The sequence below is a fragment of the Arachis hypogaea genome, chromosome 10 (assembly GCF_003086295.3).
Source record: "Arachis hypogaea cultivar Tifrunner chromosome 10, arahy.Tifrunner.gnm2.J5K5, whole genome shotgun sequence".
In the NCBI taxonomy this organism is placed as follows: domain Eukaryota; kingdom Viridiplantae; phylum Streptophyta; class Magnoliopsida; order Fabales; family Fabaceae; genus Arachis; species Arachis hypogaea.
This window is the reverse complement of record NC_092045.1, coordinates 101,850,092-101,869,504: the sequence shown is the minus strand read 5'-3', so window position 1 is coordinate 101,869,504 and position 19,413 is coordinate 101,850,092. Positions and strand designations below refer to the sequence as shown.

The 19,413-nt window shown below is 32.6% G+C and overlaps 1 protein-coding gene across 1 annotated transcript; it reads left to right on the top strand.

Annotated features, from left to right (window-relative positions):
* Positions 1–372: 372 nt before the first annotated feature.
* LOC112716170 (signal peptide peptidase) lies at positions 373–5,657 on the top strand. Its single transcript, XM_025768032.3, has 12 exons — positions 373–613; positions 752–857; positions 1,178–1,293; positions 1,405–1,556; positions 1,659–1,744; positions 2,249–2,376; positions 2,535–2,585; positions 2,901–2,987; positions 3,115–3,184; positions 4,365–4,501; positions 4,677–4,754; positions 5,392–5,657. Exons 2-12 carry the CDS (start codon positions 818–820, stop codon positions 5,473–5,475), a joined length of 1,029 nt encoding a protein of 342 aa, XP_025623817.1. The 5' UTR covers positions 373–613; positions 752–817; the 3' UTR covers positions 5,476–5,657.
* The last annotated feature ends 13,756 nt before the right edge of the window (positions 5,658–19,413 follow it).

Here is a 19,413-nt window from a genome sequence, read left to right as displayed (position 1 = left end):
TAAAAAAACTAATCTATCTCCCATGAATAAAATAATAAAAGTTATTTAAAAACACAATATTCAATCTAAAATTATTTCACATCCATTTCTCATATTTTATCAATCTGGCAACCGCCATGCTCCTTTCCTTGGTCCTTTACTCTGAAAGCTAATCTAATCTATAAATAATAATCTAAATTTATAAAATATTGAATAGATAAACAAAAATATTACGTACAAATTAAAAATTAATCATTATATATTTTTATGTATATATATATATATATATTATTTAACATTTTTTAATATATATTTTATTTAGAATGTTAATTTAGTAGTTGATTTTTGTATAGTATAATTGATATATATATAATATATAAAATAATAAAATGTGTATATTTATTTAGTTTTTTTTTTTTTTTTTTTTTTTTGAGTTCTGTTTGGTGAAAAGAGTGATGAAACTTGAAAGTATCTCTAATCCACCGTTTCATTGAAAATGGCTTGCCCTCTCTAAAATATCTAAATTTCTCAATTAACCCTCTTTTTTCTTCATTTCTCTTTGTTTTACTACTTTAAACCCTAATCCTTCCCTTTCTCCGATCCGCTACTCTATTTTGTGCCTCACCGATTCAAGGTTCATTTCACTCCCAACCCTATCAATATTCAATTTTTAATTATCTTTTTTTTTTCATCCATTATTTGGGATGAACCCGTTTCCAATTGATCCCTTGCGGGGTTTTGATTTTTTTTTTCTTTAAATTCTTGGTCGCAGGGTAGTCCCATTCTCGCTACGGTTGACTTCACTAGATCTAGAATTGTTAAAGAGAAATTTAACAATATGAAGAACACGGAGCGGGTTGCGTTTTTGGCTTTAGCAGGTTTGCTTTTTATATTCTTTTTAATTCTTTTAGTGAAATTCAAGGTTTCTTGTTTCAGTTTATAGTATTAACGAGCATTATGAGAACTATAGTTCAAAGCATTTCCTGTTTTGTCTGAAATGGGGTGGGTTTTGTTTTGAGAAAGGTCTCAAATTTTACTATTTAGATTAGTGGATGATATGGTTTGGTATGATATGGAATGTTAATGTGCTTGTTTAGTGAAATGTTGATAATGCTAATATGAAATTCTTATGTGGTTCCATTGCTGTTCCTTGAATGCTGATCACTATACATTGATGGCATTTTATTTGTCATGGCAGGGTTAACCTTAGCACCGCTTGCTGTGAAAGTAGATCCGAATTTGAATGTCATTTTGACTGCTTGCCTCACTGTGTTTGTGGGCTGTTACCGTTCTGTCAAACCGACTCCTCCAACTGTAAGTATTTTTCTTTTTTTGTTAATGCCAATTCTATGCTCTGCATTACTTTTTGTGGCTCAATATTTAGACCTTCGACTTCTCTGATTCGCACTGGGTATGATTATGCAGGAGACAATGTCCAATGAACATGCGATGCGATTTCCTTTTGTTGGGAGTGCAATGTTACTGTCCCTTTTCTTACTCTTCAAGTTTCTTTCCAAGGACTTGGTGAACGCTGTATTGACAGCCTACTTTATTGTGCTCGGGATTGTTGCATTATCGTATGTTCTTTTCCTTTTGTCCAGTGTACTTGCTTATATGGTCAACAGTCGTTTTGGATATATTTGCTGCTTATTAGACATTTGCTTTTATAATCTCTACAGGGCAACACTATTACCATCTATCAAACGGTATCTGCCAAAGAAGTGGAACGAGGATGTCATAGTCTGGCGCTTCCCATATTTTCGATGTATTTGACATGATGCCTGCCTCCTTAATGACTGCTATGTTTTTTCCATAATATTAGAATTGATGACTGTTATGATGCTGTGATGTACATCTATACTATGGATAAGATGTTTAACCAAGTAATAAACATAAATATACTAATTTATTCAGATATCATGTGTTCGCATAATAATTAGAAGGGTGTTATGCTCTGATTAGATTAAATACTCTTGATGGTGGTTTAGCTTTTTTGCTTAGTAAAGAATTCTTCTATTTGATTTTACTTTTATGTTCTGTACGATTAATATGATCATTAATCATTGACTGGTGACAGAGCTTATTACCTACATTGTTGCTTTCATTATGTGTTGTTTAGGATATTGTGATGATGATGATATGATTATACACTTTCATTATGGTGTTTTTGCTGCTGCTAGCTGCTTGCTGCTTGCTGCATTTGATTGGGTTGACCTTATCTGCTTCTATCTTGCAGAATGATGTTTTTACTTTCTCCTTTCTTACACAGCTTTGGAGATTGAGTTTACAAGATCACAGATTGTTGCTGCTATCCCTGGCACGTTCTTTTGTGTGTGGTATGCTTTGAGGAAGCATTGGCTGGCAAATAATATACTGGGTCTTGCTTTCTGTATTCAGGTTTGATTCTTCATTCCTTAGATTGACAGGCTTGATGAAGAAAATTAAATAAGTCCATTGCTTATCTTATTATGGTTGTCTGTAAAATTGAATTTCAGTTTTGTTAGTGCTTAGTACATGGTAATTGATACCATTGGTTCCATCTCTAATGTTTCCAGGGAATTGAAATGTTATCTCTAGGATCTTTCAAAACTGGTGCTATTCTCTTGGTAGGTTATTTTTCTTTTCTCCAAGTAATTGATGGAAGTTTTATTATTATTTGTGGAGAATTTTTCTCTTCCCCTTGTTTTGATTTAAATAAAATAAAATATGAAGGGCCTCCATCTTGATTGAAAATAACATCTCTCTCCCTCCCTCAAGTTCATTCTGATATTTACAATCTAATTTAAGCTTGTAAATATTTTGAATTGAAAATAATATATTTTATTCCATGCTGATATAATTAGATCTTTGATGATTTTTTAGAAGATAAATTATATGCTTTCATTTTTATCTCTTTTTTATTGTATACGTGTATTTTGCAGGCCGGTCTATTTGTATATGACATCTTCTGGGTTTTCTTCACTCCTGTTATGGTCAGCGTTGCAAAATCTTTTGATGCTCCAATAAAGGTTAAAACCTTACTGAATTGGAAACTTCTGTTTATCCATCTTCATTTGAATTTTTATAGTGTAATGTCACTCAAATCTTTAATCAACTGAGTTTCTTCCTGATTTATAGTTCTGTTATTCTTCACAGCTTCTGTTCCCCACAGCAGATTCTGCAAGGCCGTTTTCAATGCTCGGGCTTGGTGATATCGTTATCCCTGGTAGGATCAGTCTTTTTCTCTACACAGTTCATTTTATGAAATTGTGCTGTAATGATTTAGTGCAGTTCAAAGTACATATCTGGTAGTAGACTCTGTTACACTATGTTTGTACCTTTTCTGGGAGAACGAGATGGAATTGAATACCAAATGATATTGGCAATTTTCTGGGAGGCCCATGGTACATAAAATCCCCATGAATTTGCTAAGCCGGGTGTGAGTAAGCCTGTGCCTTGACTGGCACTTTAGGGGCTGATTGGTTTATTAAGTGTTTTCATTTCCATTTTCGATGAAATTGAAAATATGATTGATTAAACATTTTAAAAATATTTTCAACGGAAACATTTTCAAAAAAACATAACAAAGTTAAAAATGCTATTTTCATGTTTTCAGTCTTTTCAGTTTTAACTTTTGAAAACGTTTTCAAACCAAAACACGGTGTTTTTTATTTTGGGACAAAGGTTCGAATCTCTACTCGTCTTTATATGTTTACTTCAATAAATTTTGATATTAATTAATTGATTCGTTTGGTGGAAAACTAATTTTAGTTTCGATTTTTTTTATTTCAAATGATGTTTTTTATTGTTATATAGTGCCATAGGAAATATAAAACCAACTATATATATATATATATTTAAGAGATACCAAATTTTTCTAAAATAGTATAATAAGATAGTAATTTATTTCCTATTGATACCGTATAAAAATTAATTGTTAATTTAATAAAAAAATTAAATAACTAAAATCGTACATTTGATATAAAAATATAGTTTTGTGATTTTAAACTATTGAAAATACATTTTGAAAATAAACCAACCAAACATATTTTTATTATTTTCGATACTTAGAAGGAATCTTCTTTTCACAAACTAATTGCGGTTTCTAAAATGTGAAAAGTTGAAAATGAAAACAGAGAACGAAAACAAAAAATATCTTCACAAACCAATCAGCCTCTTACTAACCACTTGTTTTGGGGATGAAATGATGCAAGAAATCTGCCAGCTTCTTGATTTTGCTGCCATGTTTATTTCAGTTTTTGGGTTATAACTTCAAACTGGACTGGCAATCATTCTTCATAGATTTGTGATTTTCTGTATAATCCATATGTATGTGGAAGTGAGAATTTTTTATGATTGCTGGGCTGTTTCTTCTGTTTGTTTTGATTTTATGTTTCCCCCTTCAGGTATTTTTGTTGCATTGGCTTTGCGGTTTGATGTGTCTAGAGGAAAACAGCCCCAGTATTTCAAGAGTGCATTTTTAGGATACACCACTGGCTTGGTCCTTACAATCGTTGTGATGAATTGGTTTCAGGCTGCACAGGTAATTGATTTATGGTTTCATTTTTCTATTGTTTTTATTTACTCAATCATTTTAGGCAGAGGCTTGGAGGTATGGAAATATTTGCCTGACTGAGCATCTAGAGCTTATCTTGGATTTTGGATATCAATATCTCAATTTAACGTTTCTCCACTTCTTTTTGTACCCCTTTTGTCAGCCTGCTCTTCTGTACATTGTTCCTTGTGTAATTGGATTTTTGGCCGCACATTGCTTATGGAATGGTGAAGTCAAACAGGTTTGTATAATAGGTTTTTTTTTTTTTCCTTCCTACTCTCTTTTCTTGTATACGTGTTGATCCCTCATCCTTTATGCTTCAAATCTTATTTCAATGATTTATTTTAGTGGAGTATAACAATATTCTATTACCATGTCATGTTCTCTCTCTGACCATCGATAATGGGAATAGCATAAGTTTGATTTATCACGAGTTTAAAAACTTTTTGCCTCAACAATTAAAGTGCAAGCAGTATTGAATTTACTCTAGTTAACTTGTGTTTGCGGCTTGTTATGACCTGTTCTTATAGGTCTATACTTCAACACGATACCTTTTGAGCAATGAAATTATTATTATTATTATTATTATTATTATTACTACATTTTGGAACTAATTAGAGACAATGATTATGTTTGGCGCATCATGAATTAAGATAATCTAATGGTTAGATTTGAATCACGAGAGTGCGAGTGGTATCCATCATGATCCAAATCCATATCATAAGATTACCTTTTAGAGCATGATGCACAGAATTCAACATGGTGTGTGATGCATCATAGTAATATCCATAATCTTAATTACTTCTTACATGTTAAGATTTGGAGACAGTTCATCCCTTAGCATAGTAAGAAAGTTTGACTTGTGTGTATGAATGCAGTTGTTGGATTTCAATGAGTCAAAGAGTGCTGATTCATCATCACAGGAGGGGACTGATGCCAAAGCTAGCAAGAAGGTAGAATAGGTTGAGGAGCTTCTATTCCCAATACCCAAATACTTCTGAAGCTAACTGATTCAGCAGCACCACACCTCTGTAACAGATTGTAATTCACAAGGAAAAGAAAATTAGTCTCTTTTAGTTTCCCATTTAGCTTTTACTTCTTGACTGCCCCCAGTTTTGGGTTTCTATAGCAAACATTTTATAAACCGTTTTGTGCTCTCTCTCTCTCTCTCTCTCTCTCTCTCTCTCTCTCTCTCTCTCACACACACACACACACACACACACACACACACACACACACATACACGTGTTTCAAACCAAAATTTTTGATACTGTTTCAAACCAAGTGATTTCTGAGAGAAGCATTGTCACAGAATATTATCAATCTAAGATGATAACGACACATCTTCAGAATTGGTTCTGGTACCAGAAGTTACTACTTTCTGGCCATTTGCCCCTCCATTTTGAAATAAATGTTGCAAGAAATTTGGTTTTTTGGGGCATAAAGATCGTGTTAAGCATCAAAGTGGTCTTTAGAGTTGCACTCGAGATTTAAAGTGGTTTCTGAAGGTAATAGTTACTCAATTTTGTCTTTCAAGTTACGCTCTGGGACTCATATTAGTCCCTCGGGCTGTTTTTGTTCATCACTGGTCGTGGGAAAACTGAGGTGGACTGGTTCTTGCCACGCTGGCACGCTAACAGCGTAGTGACGTGGCAAACGAAATTTTTTTGTTTGCAATGGGGTCCTTTCCCTCTTAAATTCCTAATCTCCAATTTTTGTTTTTTGAATTCTCTTCCTCATTCTCTTCAATCCCATTATCTATTTTCACTCTTTTAAATCCAATTATGTATGTAACAATGTAAAACACTAATAGTTATTTATTGACAAAAATAGTATAAATCTTTCAATTGGTACCTTCAAATGGTACTACTACTAAAGAGAAGGGGAAAAAAAGCTTCATTTCATAACCAAGACAAAATGGAACCTAATAAATTTTATATAATTCTATAGATTACTAATTAGTTTATCACACACAATGTTCCAACTCTCTCAAACACTTTTAATCCATTTCCAACGACGACGATTCAACTCACCACCACCACCACATGACTGACAACAACGATAACGTTGATGATGTCTCAATCTTCCCTCTCCCTTCACTCGCAGCCAAGACCACCTTCTCCCGTTGGAGTTTCACCCGCTACAACTCTCCGTCCGAGGTCACATTCACTGTCGGTGACCCCACGGAGCCAACCCCTACCAGCAGTGTGCTACTCTAGCTTCAGGTTTCGTGACGGAACTCCTCCGGCATGGTGTTGGACCTGTTTTGGAAGGGGGCGCATGATGACGTTCCGGAACAACTTCGACGACAAGGATGGGTCACATGCGGACGACAAGAGAGGCAGTTGCAGCACAGGAGGCGGTTGCTACAGGGGAGGTTGTTGGAGAGGGAGAGGAAGACGAGGCAGCGCAACCTGTGATGATGTCACTGATGGACTTGTTGGAGGAGATTGACAGAGAGATGAGGCTTGAAGGATCGAGGTACATTCTGAGTGATGACGAGAAATTTGATGAGAATGAGGAAGATGAGAATGGTGATGGTGATGACTTAGAATATAGATTATATAATAGAGGTCATTGATGATTAGATTTGGAAGAGTGAGAGGAGAGAATGGAGTTAAAGAAGAAGAGAATTCAAGGAATAAAAATTGGGGATTAGGGTTTTAAAAGGGGAAATGGATCCGATTGCAAACAAAAAAATTTTGTTTGCCACGTGGCAGGAACTAGTCCACTTCAACTTTCTGATGATTAGTGATGGACAGAAACTGCCTGAGGGACTATTATGAGTCCTAGAGTGTAACTTTGAGGATAAAATTGAGTAACTATTAACTTTAGGGATCACTTTGAGCTTCGAGCGCAACTTCAGGAACCACTTTGAGGCTTAACTCCATAAAGATTTAAATATTTGGGGGAATGAATTTATTTTAAATCTAGGCGAAGACTCACATGCAGTGAAGTTGATAGTTGAGAATCGTTAGACGGTAATTTAGTCAAACTTGTCAAATCATCTAATGGTTTTTAAATATCAACTTCACATTAAAACAATTGCATATGAGTTTTTACCTTAAATCTATTATAGGAATTTTAAATTTTAATGATGCACCACTAGAGGTGGCAAACGGGCCTAATCCCGTCGGACTGGCCCGCGTAACCCGCCAAAAAAGGCGGGTCGGGCTGAAAAATTGGGACCGCCAAATAGCAAAAGCCCGTTTAACCTGCACCGCTTAAACCGTGGATTTTGGCGGGGCAGGGAGGACTTTCCCGCCGGTCTTAATATTTTTTTAACAAGGGGTATTTTTAAATTTTTTTTTTCCAAAACCCAACTTACAAGAGAATGAAGATGAAAATTGAGTGTTTTGGATTATGTTTATTTTGTTTGAGACTATTTATAATTATGTTTTGGATTATGTTTATTTTGTTTTAGGAACAATATTTATAATTACAAAGACTTCAATATTTATGAATATAAAAATTATAATTTGTTTATACCTTTAGAAATTATAATAATTAAAAGTAAAAAACAAAAGAAATTTTTTATGTCTTTATATATATTATTTAATAATTAAAAATAAAAAATAGATATTTAGCAGGCTTAGCCCGCCGGCCCGCCAACCCGCTGTTAGGCGGGGCGGAATGGGATTCTAGACCGCTAAAAGACGGGCTTCTGGTGGAGCGGGGCGGGCTTCCCCGCTTGCCACCCCGATGCACCACACTCCTTTCTCCACTTTTCTGAACACTTCAATTCTTAGCCGTGTTCATTTCTTTCACTGCCTCAACCACCATATTTGCCGCCGAATGCCTTCTGTCCTGATCAAGATTCCACTCCCTATCAACTCAATACCTACCTACTCAAGCAACATTTGCTACAACATGACCCTAATCTTATTTAAAGAACATATGACAAATGGAATGAACAATAATAGGTGGTTAATTCTTTTAAAACCGAATACCCAAAATTTATAATTAAATATTGGATTTTAATTTTCATACACTGTTTAATTAGATAATTGTGTAATTAATACATTAAAATTAAATTCATTAATTAATAGCTATTAATAATAAAAGTTGGGTGGTTGGTGGATAATTATTATTTTTTTTTTGTCTTGGTGGTGGAAAAAGAAGAAATAACTATTTGTCATTTGTTTCAAATATGGGCCTGAATTTCGTTCATTCAGAGCTTGACCTTGAAAATTGGAAAAAAAATAATAATAAAGGATAATAGTAAATAAGGATGAACTCAGATCGAATTGGATATAACCAAAATTTTTATTTGATCTGCACTAAAATTATCAGATTAGATTCAATATCCGCAGTTTTTAAATTTGGATTCGATCCACACATTTGTGGATCGGATCGGATATCGAATATATCCGCCAAACACAAAAAATATTTTTAAAAGTTTATTTCTATTAAAAAATAATAATAAAATTTATTCTTTTATTTTTTTAAATATGTTTACTTTTAAAATAATATTAAACCTATTTTTTAAATAATAAACATTGTTTAGTTTTCGGACTCCTATAATACCCAAAAAAAAAAAAAATTCGCCTTCCAAGTTCCAACAATACCAAAACTGAAACTTATTTGATTGCAGCGGAGGCAATGGTACAGTGGAAGAATTATTGGCCTCCTAGATAGCTGCATAAGGGTTTGAGCCCTGGTTAAAATCATGAATTGGATAGCGTGTGTGAGTGAGTGTTGGTTGTAGACCTAAAAAAAATTTATTTGATTGTCTATGCTCTACACTTTACGTTCAATTTTCTTATCCAAAGTATTTAATTCAGGATAAAAAATAAATAAATAAGCTTCTAACTTTATAATTTGAAGATATATAAATAATTTTTGTTTAATTAAAAATATAAAAATATTTTTGACCTTTTAAAATATGAGATATTTAAATCCGTTAGTCCAAAATACATAAGAAATAAGAACAAATTGATACTCGAATGAACTTACATATCTCGCATTTTAAAAAATAAAAGATACTTTTATATTTTTAATTAATCGATAGTTTATTTATTTTTGACATAAAAAGTTAAGAACATATTTATTGTTTAATTTATTTGTATATTTTAACTCTAGTTGCTCGTTTCTATAATCTCTATCTTTTTTATTTATGTTTTGAAGCTTTTCTAGCTATGTACTACTTTTTATTAATTTTATTATTAAAATGCTATTTTTTAATTAATTATTAAAATGTCACTTTTTTACTAGAGTGATAATTGGATTATTATTTTATCTTATTTTACACTTTAACTCTAGCAAACCTCAAAATTATAGAAAATACATTTGCAAAGAATGTTTGATTTGTAAGTGATTTTGATATTTAAATTAGCAAGAATTTTAGTAGAATATAGTTAAAGCTGGATGATAATTATCTAAAGGATTGTGGTATTTATAGTGTGGATATAGTTGGTCAATCATCCTTTGCAATGTGTTTTAAGACTTTTAGTTTCTTGGCTCTGATAGAATCAGAATCATAATCTTACTCAATTATTCAGCTAAAACAACCTCGTTTTAAATGAAAAATGATTAAGATATAACTTGTTTTATGTATGGTTAAAATAATAAATTTCGAATTAAAATTGAGTATTCATTTTTAATATTATATCGACTGAACAATTTTTTTATTTATTCAATAAATATTTTTTTTAATTAAATGTCTTTGGTGCAACGTTGGTAATCTATGTTCAATCTCAATTTTCTTGCGGATAAATATGTTCTGCACAGAGGAATTCACCTAAAGTGAGCTTATCTTAGTAATACAAAGCTGAAGTTGATTAATGTGGTATATATTTAAATTCTTGTTAAGAATTATATAAATTATTCCGTCATCTTCTTCAAAACATTTTTTATGTCCCTACTAGAAAAAGTAAATTGTTGCAAAAATAAGAATAATTCTAAATAATAGTAACTTTTTTTATGGTTGTGTTTGTTATGTTCTCATATCCATCACATGACTACTATTTATTGTTAAGACACAAGTTTGATGAGATACGCCAACACACATAAACATAAATTAGACATAAGATATGGCTTGTTTTTATTTTTTTTTATTTAATACCAAAAGTAATATAGGTTTTTTAAAATTTTATTGTATCTGTTAGAGACTTAGAGTATAATTATGATCAATTAGTATCAATTAGATTTATTTATACATACATATATATATATATTTATTTATTATAGGATATTAAATTTTTATTATTTTGATTCTTTTCGTGTGTGTATATATATATCCTTGTATATTGTATCATTGATTAATACACTCAATAATACACAATATTTTTTTTAATTTACTCTCCTATTTCTAACATGATATTAAGAGTATATATTTTTTTTCTTCTTAGAAAATTAGTTCATAGCCGTTTGTTCTATTCCCGCAGTGTTTTGTACTTGTTTTTCGATCACTTTTACGACGTTGTACTTTGTCACGGACCATAACATTGTCTTCGTCTCATCGTTACGAGTCCAAAGAACTCAATTCCATCAGTGGAAACCTCCTGACATGCTACCACACGCCGCTGCAAGTCCCCATATGCTTCCAATTTTTTTCTTCTCTCCAGACGCATCCAGCATCGTTCAAGTAGCTGCCCGATCAATAGTTTAGAAGCTCTATACGTGTCGACGACCCGCGCCTCCCATCGATCTGCGTCCAACCCGTGTCTACCCCCTGACCCAACCCATTTATTTGACCCGCATGCCAACTCCGCTGACGTGTCTTTTTCTGCCGTTCAGACGTTGCCATATATCCTCTATCTGCTGACGTGTTTGCTAATGTGGCTGTTGATGTGACAGGCAGTGAGACCCATGCTAAGATATCTTTGGTGAGCTCTTTCTGATTTTGTCTTCCGTTTCCTCAATTTTTGCTCCAATCTTACAGTTTCTTTTCTCTTTTCGTCTTTGTATCTGCTATTACGAAAAAATTAGATGTTTTTCAACTTATCCCTAATATTTTTTACGGCTCCAACTATGTTTATTGGGTTGAGACTATGAGAGAATTTTTTAAAAGACATAAATTGTGGTGTTATGTGACTAGTGATGTTGTTTGTAATATTAAGACAACTGTGACTGAAAAATCAAAAGATAAGACTTCAAAATCCAAGGAGGATGTTGATAATGATTTTTCTAGAGAAATTAAAAGATTGGGATAGTAAAAATACCATATTATCACTTGGTTTTGCAACATTTCTACTCTAGACATTCATCTATAGTTTGGGTATTTCAAAACTACTAAAGATGTATGGGATCATTTGGCAAAACGTTACATCATTTCTGATCTCTTCCATCAATAGCAACTGCTAAAGGAGCTTCATAGCTTTAAACAAGAACGTGGGCAAGCGGTTTTTGATTTTCTGCTCAGATGAAAATTACTTGAGATCAATTGACTTCTTGTGAGCCTATTCTTAAAGATACTATTGATGCTAAGGCATATGAGATTTATCGCAACCGAACACGTCTCATACAGTCTCTCATGGTACTTATTGATGACTATGAGCCGGTTAGAGCTTCTCTTCTTCATCAGAATCCCTTGCCTAGTCTTGAAGATGCCATTTCTCGTCTTATGTATGAAGAAACGCGTATAGGGTTGACTCGCTCTAAGAGTGAAATTGCTTTTGTAGCCATAGACAGAAAGAGTAAATTTTGTCGAAACTATAACCGTTCTAGTCACCTACTCCCAAACTGTCCCTCTATTAAATGTCGAAAATACAAGAAAAAAAGATCACATTAGCTCCAATTATCCAAAATTGTTCAGCTATTAATGCAAGCTCTTGGGACACTTGATTACAACCTATCCAGCTCACCCACAATGTCTAGATTAGAACAAGTATCATTCTCATCCCAACTTCTTCAAAAATGTACTTGCTTCTACTGCTGATGCTGCTAACGAATTTACCAACTCTGTTTCTCTCAACCTACCTTTTGTCTCTCCATCCGACATTAAGTTTCTTCTTAAACAACTTCTTTCCTTTTCTGGTAAAACACCTACTACTCTTTTCACTCCTCCAGGTAATTATAAATGGTATTTGATTCTGGTAACTTTAATCACATATCTCCTTTGTGTCATCTTTTTTCGTCTTTATCTACCACTACAACTACATCTTCTGTCAACACTACTAACGACTCCTTCTTAGATGCGACACATAAGGGTTTCATTTCATAGTCAAATCTTAATCTTTCCAATATTTATTCCTAAATTAAACTTTAATTTTATCTTTGTTGGTCAACTTGTTGATCTTAGTTTTGATATCAATTTTTTTACTTCTGATTGTCGTGTAAAGGATCGTTGGAGAGACGATCATTGGAACTGAATGTAAGGTTGGAAGATTGTTTGAACTTGAGAATCTTCATGTTCTTTCTACGTCAAATCTTTGTACTGTTTCTTTTCCATCTACACTTGTGGTATCGCTGTCTTGCCCACAGCTCCTTAAGGAACGTTTTAGGTCAAGTTAATAATGAGTCTTTTAATTTAATTTCATTTCTTGTCAAACTACAAAATAATTAGTTTTATTTTTTCATAATAATTCATCTATTTCTTGTTTTTTTATCTTATCTATTCTGATGTTTGGGGCATCACTCCCACAACTTCTATAAGAAGAATTTAATATTTTGTAGTATTTATTGATGATTTTTCATATTTTACTTAAATTTATTTGATCACTAATTACCATAAACTAAATTTAAAACTCAATTAGTATATCTATAAATTTATTATAAGATAATACGCTTTTATTATTTTAATTTTTTTAGTACCTCAATATATATATCATCATATATTATATCATTAATCAATACACTCAATAACATAGAATACTTTCTTGAGTTTGCTCTTCTATTTTTAACAATATCACATAAACTATTCTAACAAACATAATACATACGCACTAATAATTAGTATATATGTTTTTAATCTCTTTATAAATAATGGAAAATTCTCTTTCGTCTAAAATATTTGTGATGAAGAGAATTCAATTTATAAAAATTAATAAAAATATTAGTACACTAAAATTATTAAATTTAATTATTATATATTTATATATAAATATTTATATAATTTAATTTATTTTTAATATATATTTATAATAATTAATTTTAATGACTCATTTTAATTAGTAGTTAATACGATTGAATAATTAACTTCATCCCCCTCACAGCAATTCATGATCACTTTGCATTTGCATTTTCTCTACAATTTTATGCGTACGTAACTTTTGATAAAGTGATAAACTTTTCCCACCTTAATTATAAGTTGATTAAATAATAATATGATTTAGGCCACCAAGAGACCGACATGCATACATGATACATACATGTCATGTACGTGTCCATTTCTCTTTCTTTTCAACTTTTAATAAATAACATTTGCTAGTTTCTTTTTTTTTACAAAGATAGGAGATTCGAATCCATAATTTCTTAATTGAGCATGAAAAAATTATGTCATTTGAGCTATTACTCATTGACTATAATATTTGCTAGTTGTTATTACTTTAATTAGTAAATTAATATTCGACTAAGTTAAAAGATAATGTTTAATAATCAGCACATCAGATAACATGTCTTCATCACATATAATATTACGTAAGGTTGCATTTATTTTTGAAAATAGAATAAGATAAAACATTGAGAATAAGACATAAAAAATAGAAATATAAAATTTTATATTTTTATATTTTGTTTAGTGATAAATTAAAATAAATTATAAAAATTTAATTTATTTTCATTTTTTTGTTTAAAAAATTTGAAAAGAAAAATATAATAATAAAAAATATAATTATAAAAAATTAATAAGAATAACAAAAAAAATAAAAAATAAGTCATGTCTCTTGTTAGTGTCTATGTATCATTTCTGTCAGGATGGATACAAAATACACTAATTCAGTATCTCTAGACACTAAGGATGTTTGCGGTGCGACTTAGTTCGATTTTTGAGAGAAAGGTCGTCTGATCCGATTTGGTTTGGTTCGATTTGTTTAATTTTTTCAATCAATTAAAAAAACTACCATACTATTTCACAAAGTCTATACATTGAAATCGACGAACACAAATATACAATAGCTAACAAAGTCTTGATCCAATGAAATTTAACGACAAAAGAAATTCAAATATGACAATTAAAGAAATTTAAAAGTTTAATAGTCAACACAACTGAAAATAAAAATAAATTTTCATTAAAAGATAGCCAAATTATGATGTCTTCTCCAACAAAACAGTTAAATTTCTTAAAACAAACCAACCTGAAATAAAAAAGCAGTTACATCATAATAATAATAATAATAATAATAATAATAATAATAATAATAATAATAATAATAATAATAATAATAATAATAATAATAATGCACTAGTAGAAAAATATTTTAATTTAGTTATACATTCTAATAATAAAGAGAACAATTCATACCATAACAAGATGTACCCAATCAGACTCAACACCAGAATCTTTTTTATTAGAATAATAGGATCAGGAGTGGGTGCAACTTCTACAAAATATATAAAACAAGAAACAATCATAACAAATAATATATATATATATATATATATATATATATATATATATATATATATATATATAAACTAGAATAAAATAAAAAAAATTAAAAATCGAAGTTTAACCATACCTAATTTCAACTTCTCCAATTCCTCGATGAGTTCCTCAAGAACAAGTTTTGGAGAATTTCAGAGCCAATTTTGTGTACAAATTAATGCTTCAACTGTCATCGGAGTTAAAGAACTCCTATAATTATTCAACACCCTTCCTCCAGTACTAAATTCCTTGCATTCTCCCAATCCTCAGACTTAGGGATCCTACCAGCCATCATAGCATATTCAGAATCTCTCTCTCCCAATCGTTTAAATGCCTTTTGAAATTTCAAAGCACTTTCAAGTATTAAAAAGGTAGAATTTCACCTGGTAGGAACATCTAAATGCACAATGCCTTTTTCTAGAATCCTAGCTTCCTTAATCATAGTTCAAATTTTGCACAGATGACCAACAATCAATTGTCAAATATTTTAATTTGATTGATTAAAAACGGACTTCAATTTAATTTTTTCAGTCAAATAAAGCTTCCAACAATTCCTAGTAACTGTGACGCTTCCAGAAATTGGAAACTTGGGTTGCAAACAACTCGTATAGTAACAAAACCCTCCCCCTCAACATGCGAAAAGGTAATTCATCCACAATAATCATTCTAGCAAGCGCTTGCCTACAAAGATCAACATCAAATAACACAGCAGAAAGTTAATTACCTATCCCTTTCCTATCATCTTTTATCACATCTTGAAAACAAAGAATCTTTTAGGTAGGATCTAATGCCTCCTTCAAAAATTTTTTGCATTGCGACAACAAGTAATTTTTTTAATTACTGGTGTCATTTTTATGTGTATCACAAGCATAACTAGCCTCACACCAATTGCATTTAGCTCTAGGATACTGTGGATTACTAGTTTCATCTTTAGTAAAGTGATCCCATGTCCAAGACCTAGGTCTACAAGGCTTTCTCTTACCTTCACCGGTCTCAGTTTCAGTGGTGTCATCAACAGTAGCTTCTTCAACAGCCCGCCTTTTTCCTCGACCTCTACTAGCAAGCTTCCTTGTGTTTCTACGAGGAGCTGGCACAGCAGACAATGCAGTCGGAGATCTAATGCTTGTTGATTCATTCGAAAAAGAAACTGATGGCAATCCGATGTCACCCATATTCTCACTTGAATTGACATCAAACTGCATAAACAAATACATTAAACAACAAAATCAATTAACAAGTAATTTACAAAATCATTAAACAACCAGCAACAATACCAACATTAAAGTAATTCAACAATATCCTGTTTCTCATGACATATACTAAATTATTAGATACAATGACGGAGGTATTGTCATACTTCAAATCTTCTTCCATTTTCTCATTATTCAAATTTAGCTTACTATACTGATTTCAATCTAACCTTATCAAGATCCAGAATCTCCAACACTTGATAAATCATACTAAATCCCTTTAAAAGTAATTTAGTAATTCAACAGAACAGCAAACCAAAACACAACAGAAGCAGCTTTAGTAATTCAACAGAACAAAACAAACCAGAAGTAGTTGAAGAAATTGAAAATGAAGTAATGAACAACAAACAAAATAGCAATTTCAGTCAAGTTACATACTTGACTTTGTGGTTCGGGCTCCATATCTGACTTGAAATAATGCTCTGTGTCCACTGGGTGAATGGGTGGTGCTGCCGTGCTGGGTGCGACTTGCGAGGGTGATGCTGGGCTGATGGGGGCTGGGCGCTGGCTGTGGCTGGCTGTGTGTTGAGCTGCTCTATCTGCGAAGAGGTCTTGGGAGCAATGGAAGGGCGGCACTGGGAGGAAGGTTGGTGGCGCTGCGAGATGGTGGGAGGAACGGTTCCTCGCCGGCGCTTGAAGGTGGAGAGAGCGAGCCTGTAAGACCTAAGGAGAGAGCGGCTAGGTTTCGTACTTCGTTTGGGGGTGGGGCTTGGGGGTTACTGGGGTAAGCTAGGTTATGTTCATTTTAGGAGGGGGTTTGCTTCTTTAGGGTTTTTAACCCTACAAGTTCGATTCGATTCGGTTGGAATTTTCATTGTCAGAATCAAAAACCAAACCGAACCGCAATAAAAATAACAAAACATGTTTTTTTGGTTTTGTTTAGTTTTGGTTTTTTCGGTTTGGTTGGTCGGTTTAGTTCGGTCTGGATCGGTTTAGTTCGGTCTGAATCGGTTTTGAACACCCCTACTAGACACAATGTCTTTATCCACATCTCATCTGTCAAAAATGATTTTTGTGTCTTAGTGTCTCTGTTTCAGTGTCCTATCACTATAAACAATGTGGTATAATATACCATTATTAAGGCATTTTCCTTTCCCTATATAAACCATGTATTTATGCTGGATCTTGCATTAAGCAGTTGTCTTCACTAGTAACTCCTCTCGTTCTATTCTATCATTAATTAATTAACTATGAATTAATTTTATTTTAGTCCAATGATTTATAAAAAAAAAAGTTATTTGGGCTAGGCCTCAATGTCAAGTAAGCCATGCATATACATTAATAAAAAATTGGTCGTCTTAGTTCTTATACAGAAATATATTTTAATTATTGATAATTAGACTGATTTACAATATTTATGTTTTATGAAAAAGAAAATATGAACCAACATTATTATTTGGGTATTTCACATAAATAAATCAATATTGATCCATATTATGTAGATCACCGAAAACAAAAAACTTAATGTGAATCACCCCAATTACATCTCTATGCAAATCGAAACAAATAGACTAGATTTACGTCTCTACATAAATCGAAACAGGGGTGTTCAATTTATACATTTTTCCATGCTTTCCTAGTAAATCTAATGAGACTGTTTCGATTATACATGCATGCATGGTATCCTACTAAATCTAAACACACAGTTTCGATTTAGCTTTCGATTCCCCATAGTAATTCAAAACAAACTATTTTGATTTATGCACGCTGGAAAGCCCATAATAATTCGGCTCTCCTTATCTCGAATTACCCAAGGTTTTGTGCTCATTGTAATTTGAATGAGCTTAATTAGATTTACTAGGAGGATCCCTATAAATAGAGTTTGAATTGGACTCATTCAAACCACATTCCAAAACGCTGCCCCACCAAATCCTCAACCCAGATACTCCAACGTTTGAAAAATACGTGATGGGGGATAATCCGGACCGTCTTTATTGTTTGGACAGAGTTGCCCATATTGCTGGTGCTATCGATTAAGAGGTTAGTGTATACATTTTTTTTCAAAAATAGTATTAAATATTTTACGATAATGTTATTTTGTCTCTTTTAATGATGGTCATTATTACAATTGTTAAACTAGATAGAGTGGTTAGATTAGTGGCTTAATAATCTATAGATGTTTGACCAAGCAAGTTCTAATTTGGACAGTCATTACAAATAAGTAGAAGAACATGAGTAATGAAGATAATATATAGTAAAACTTAGTTAGAGTAAGGCTAGTCAATGGAATCGATGTTGTGAATTGGGTTGTTGGTAAAAATGTTTTATAATTATTAAACTTATTTTTATTAGGCCCAGTTTGATGAATAGATAAATTTATTTTGTGTTTATACTTGTTACATTATTTGGTTGTGTTTATGGCATTATTTAGATTGAGAGATGCATTAGTTGATATTGTTATGTAAATATATTTTGATGTGGTCGTAAGAGATAATTTATTATGTTGTTTATACAGCCTCACCGATGTATCGGTAGCATGAGACGATAGCAGGGTATGTGCTTGGATGAGAGGATCGTTCTGTATTTGCAGATGGCCAGTTTATACTATCTTGCGAGGTTGAACGAGACTTGGTTTAAGTTGGACGAGCCGTTGGTAAGTGCATTCATGGAAAGATGGTGTCTGGAGACGCACATGTTTCATATACCGACTACCGTTCAAGGAGTGCACGATTACACTGCAGGACGTGGCGTACTAGTTAGGGCTCCCGATCGATGGACAGTACGTCAGTGGATGCCTGACAGAGTTTGATCGATACATCGAGAGCGGTCACCAGCTTGGTGTGGTTCCAGGATCTGCTGGGTGTATTGCCTCCTGCAAACTGCATCGACAAGTTTACGGTGAGATACAGTTGGAGGGGTCGGGTATGACTGTGGGTCCATCGTACGGTGGGTAAAAACCCTTTAGGATCGGAGGGAAAATTCCCATCCGATACACATTGAACATCAAGCCAAGGTGATATACCTCATGCACATAGGGCTACCAAGTCAAACGTGAAAACGCACAACAAGCTAAGCCATGAGAGCATAGATAATGAAGTTATGCCTTGAGTGACACTCTGTAACTACCAAGTGAGAATAACCCAGTCGGTGTGGTCTCAGCGACAGTGAACTATGAATTATCCTTA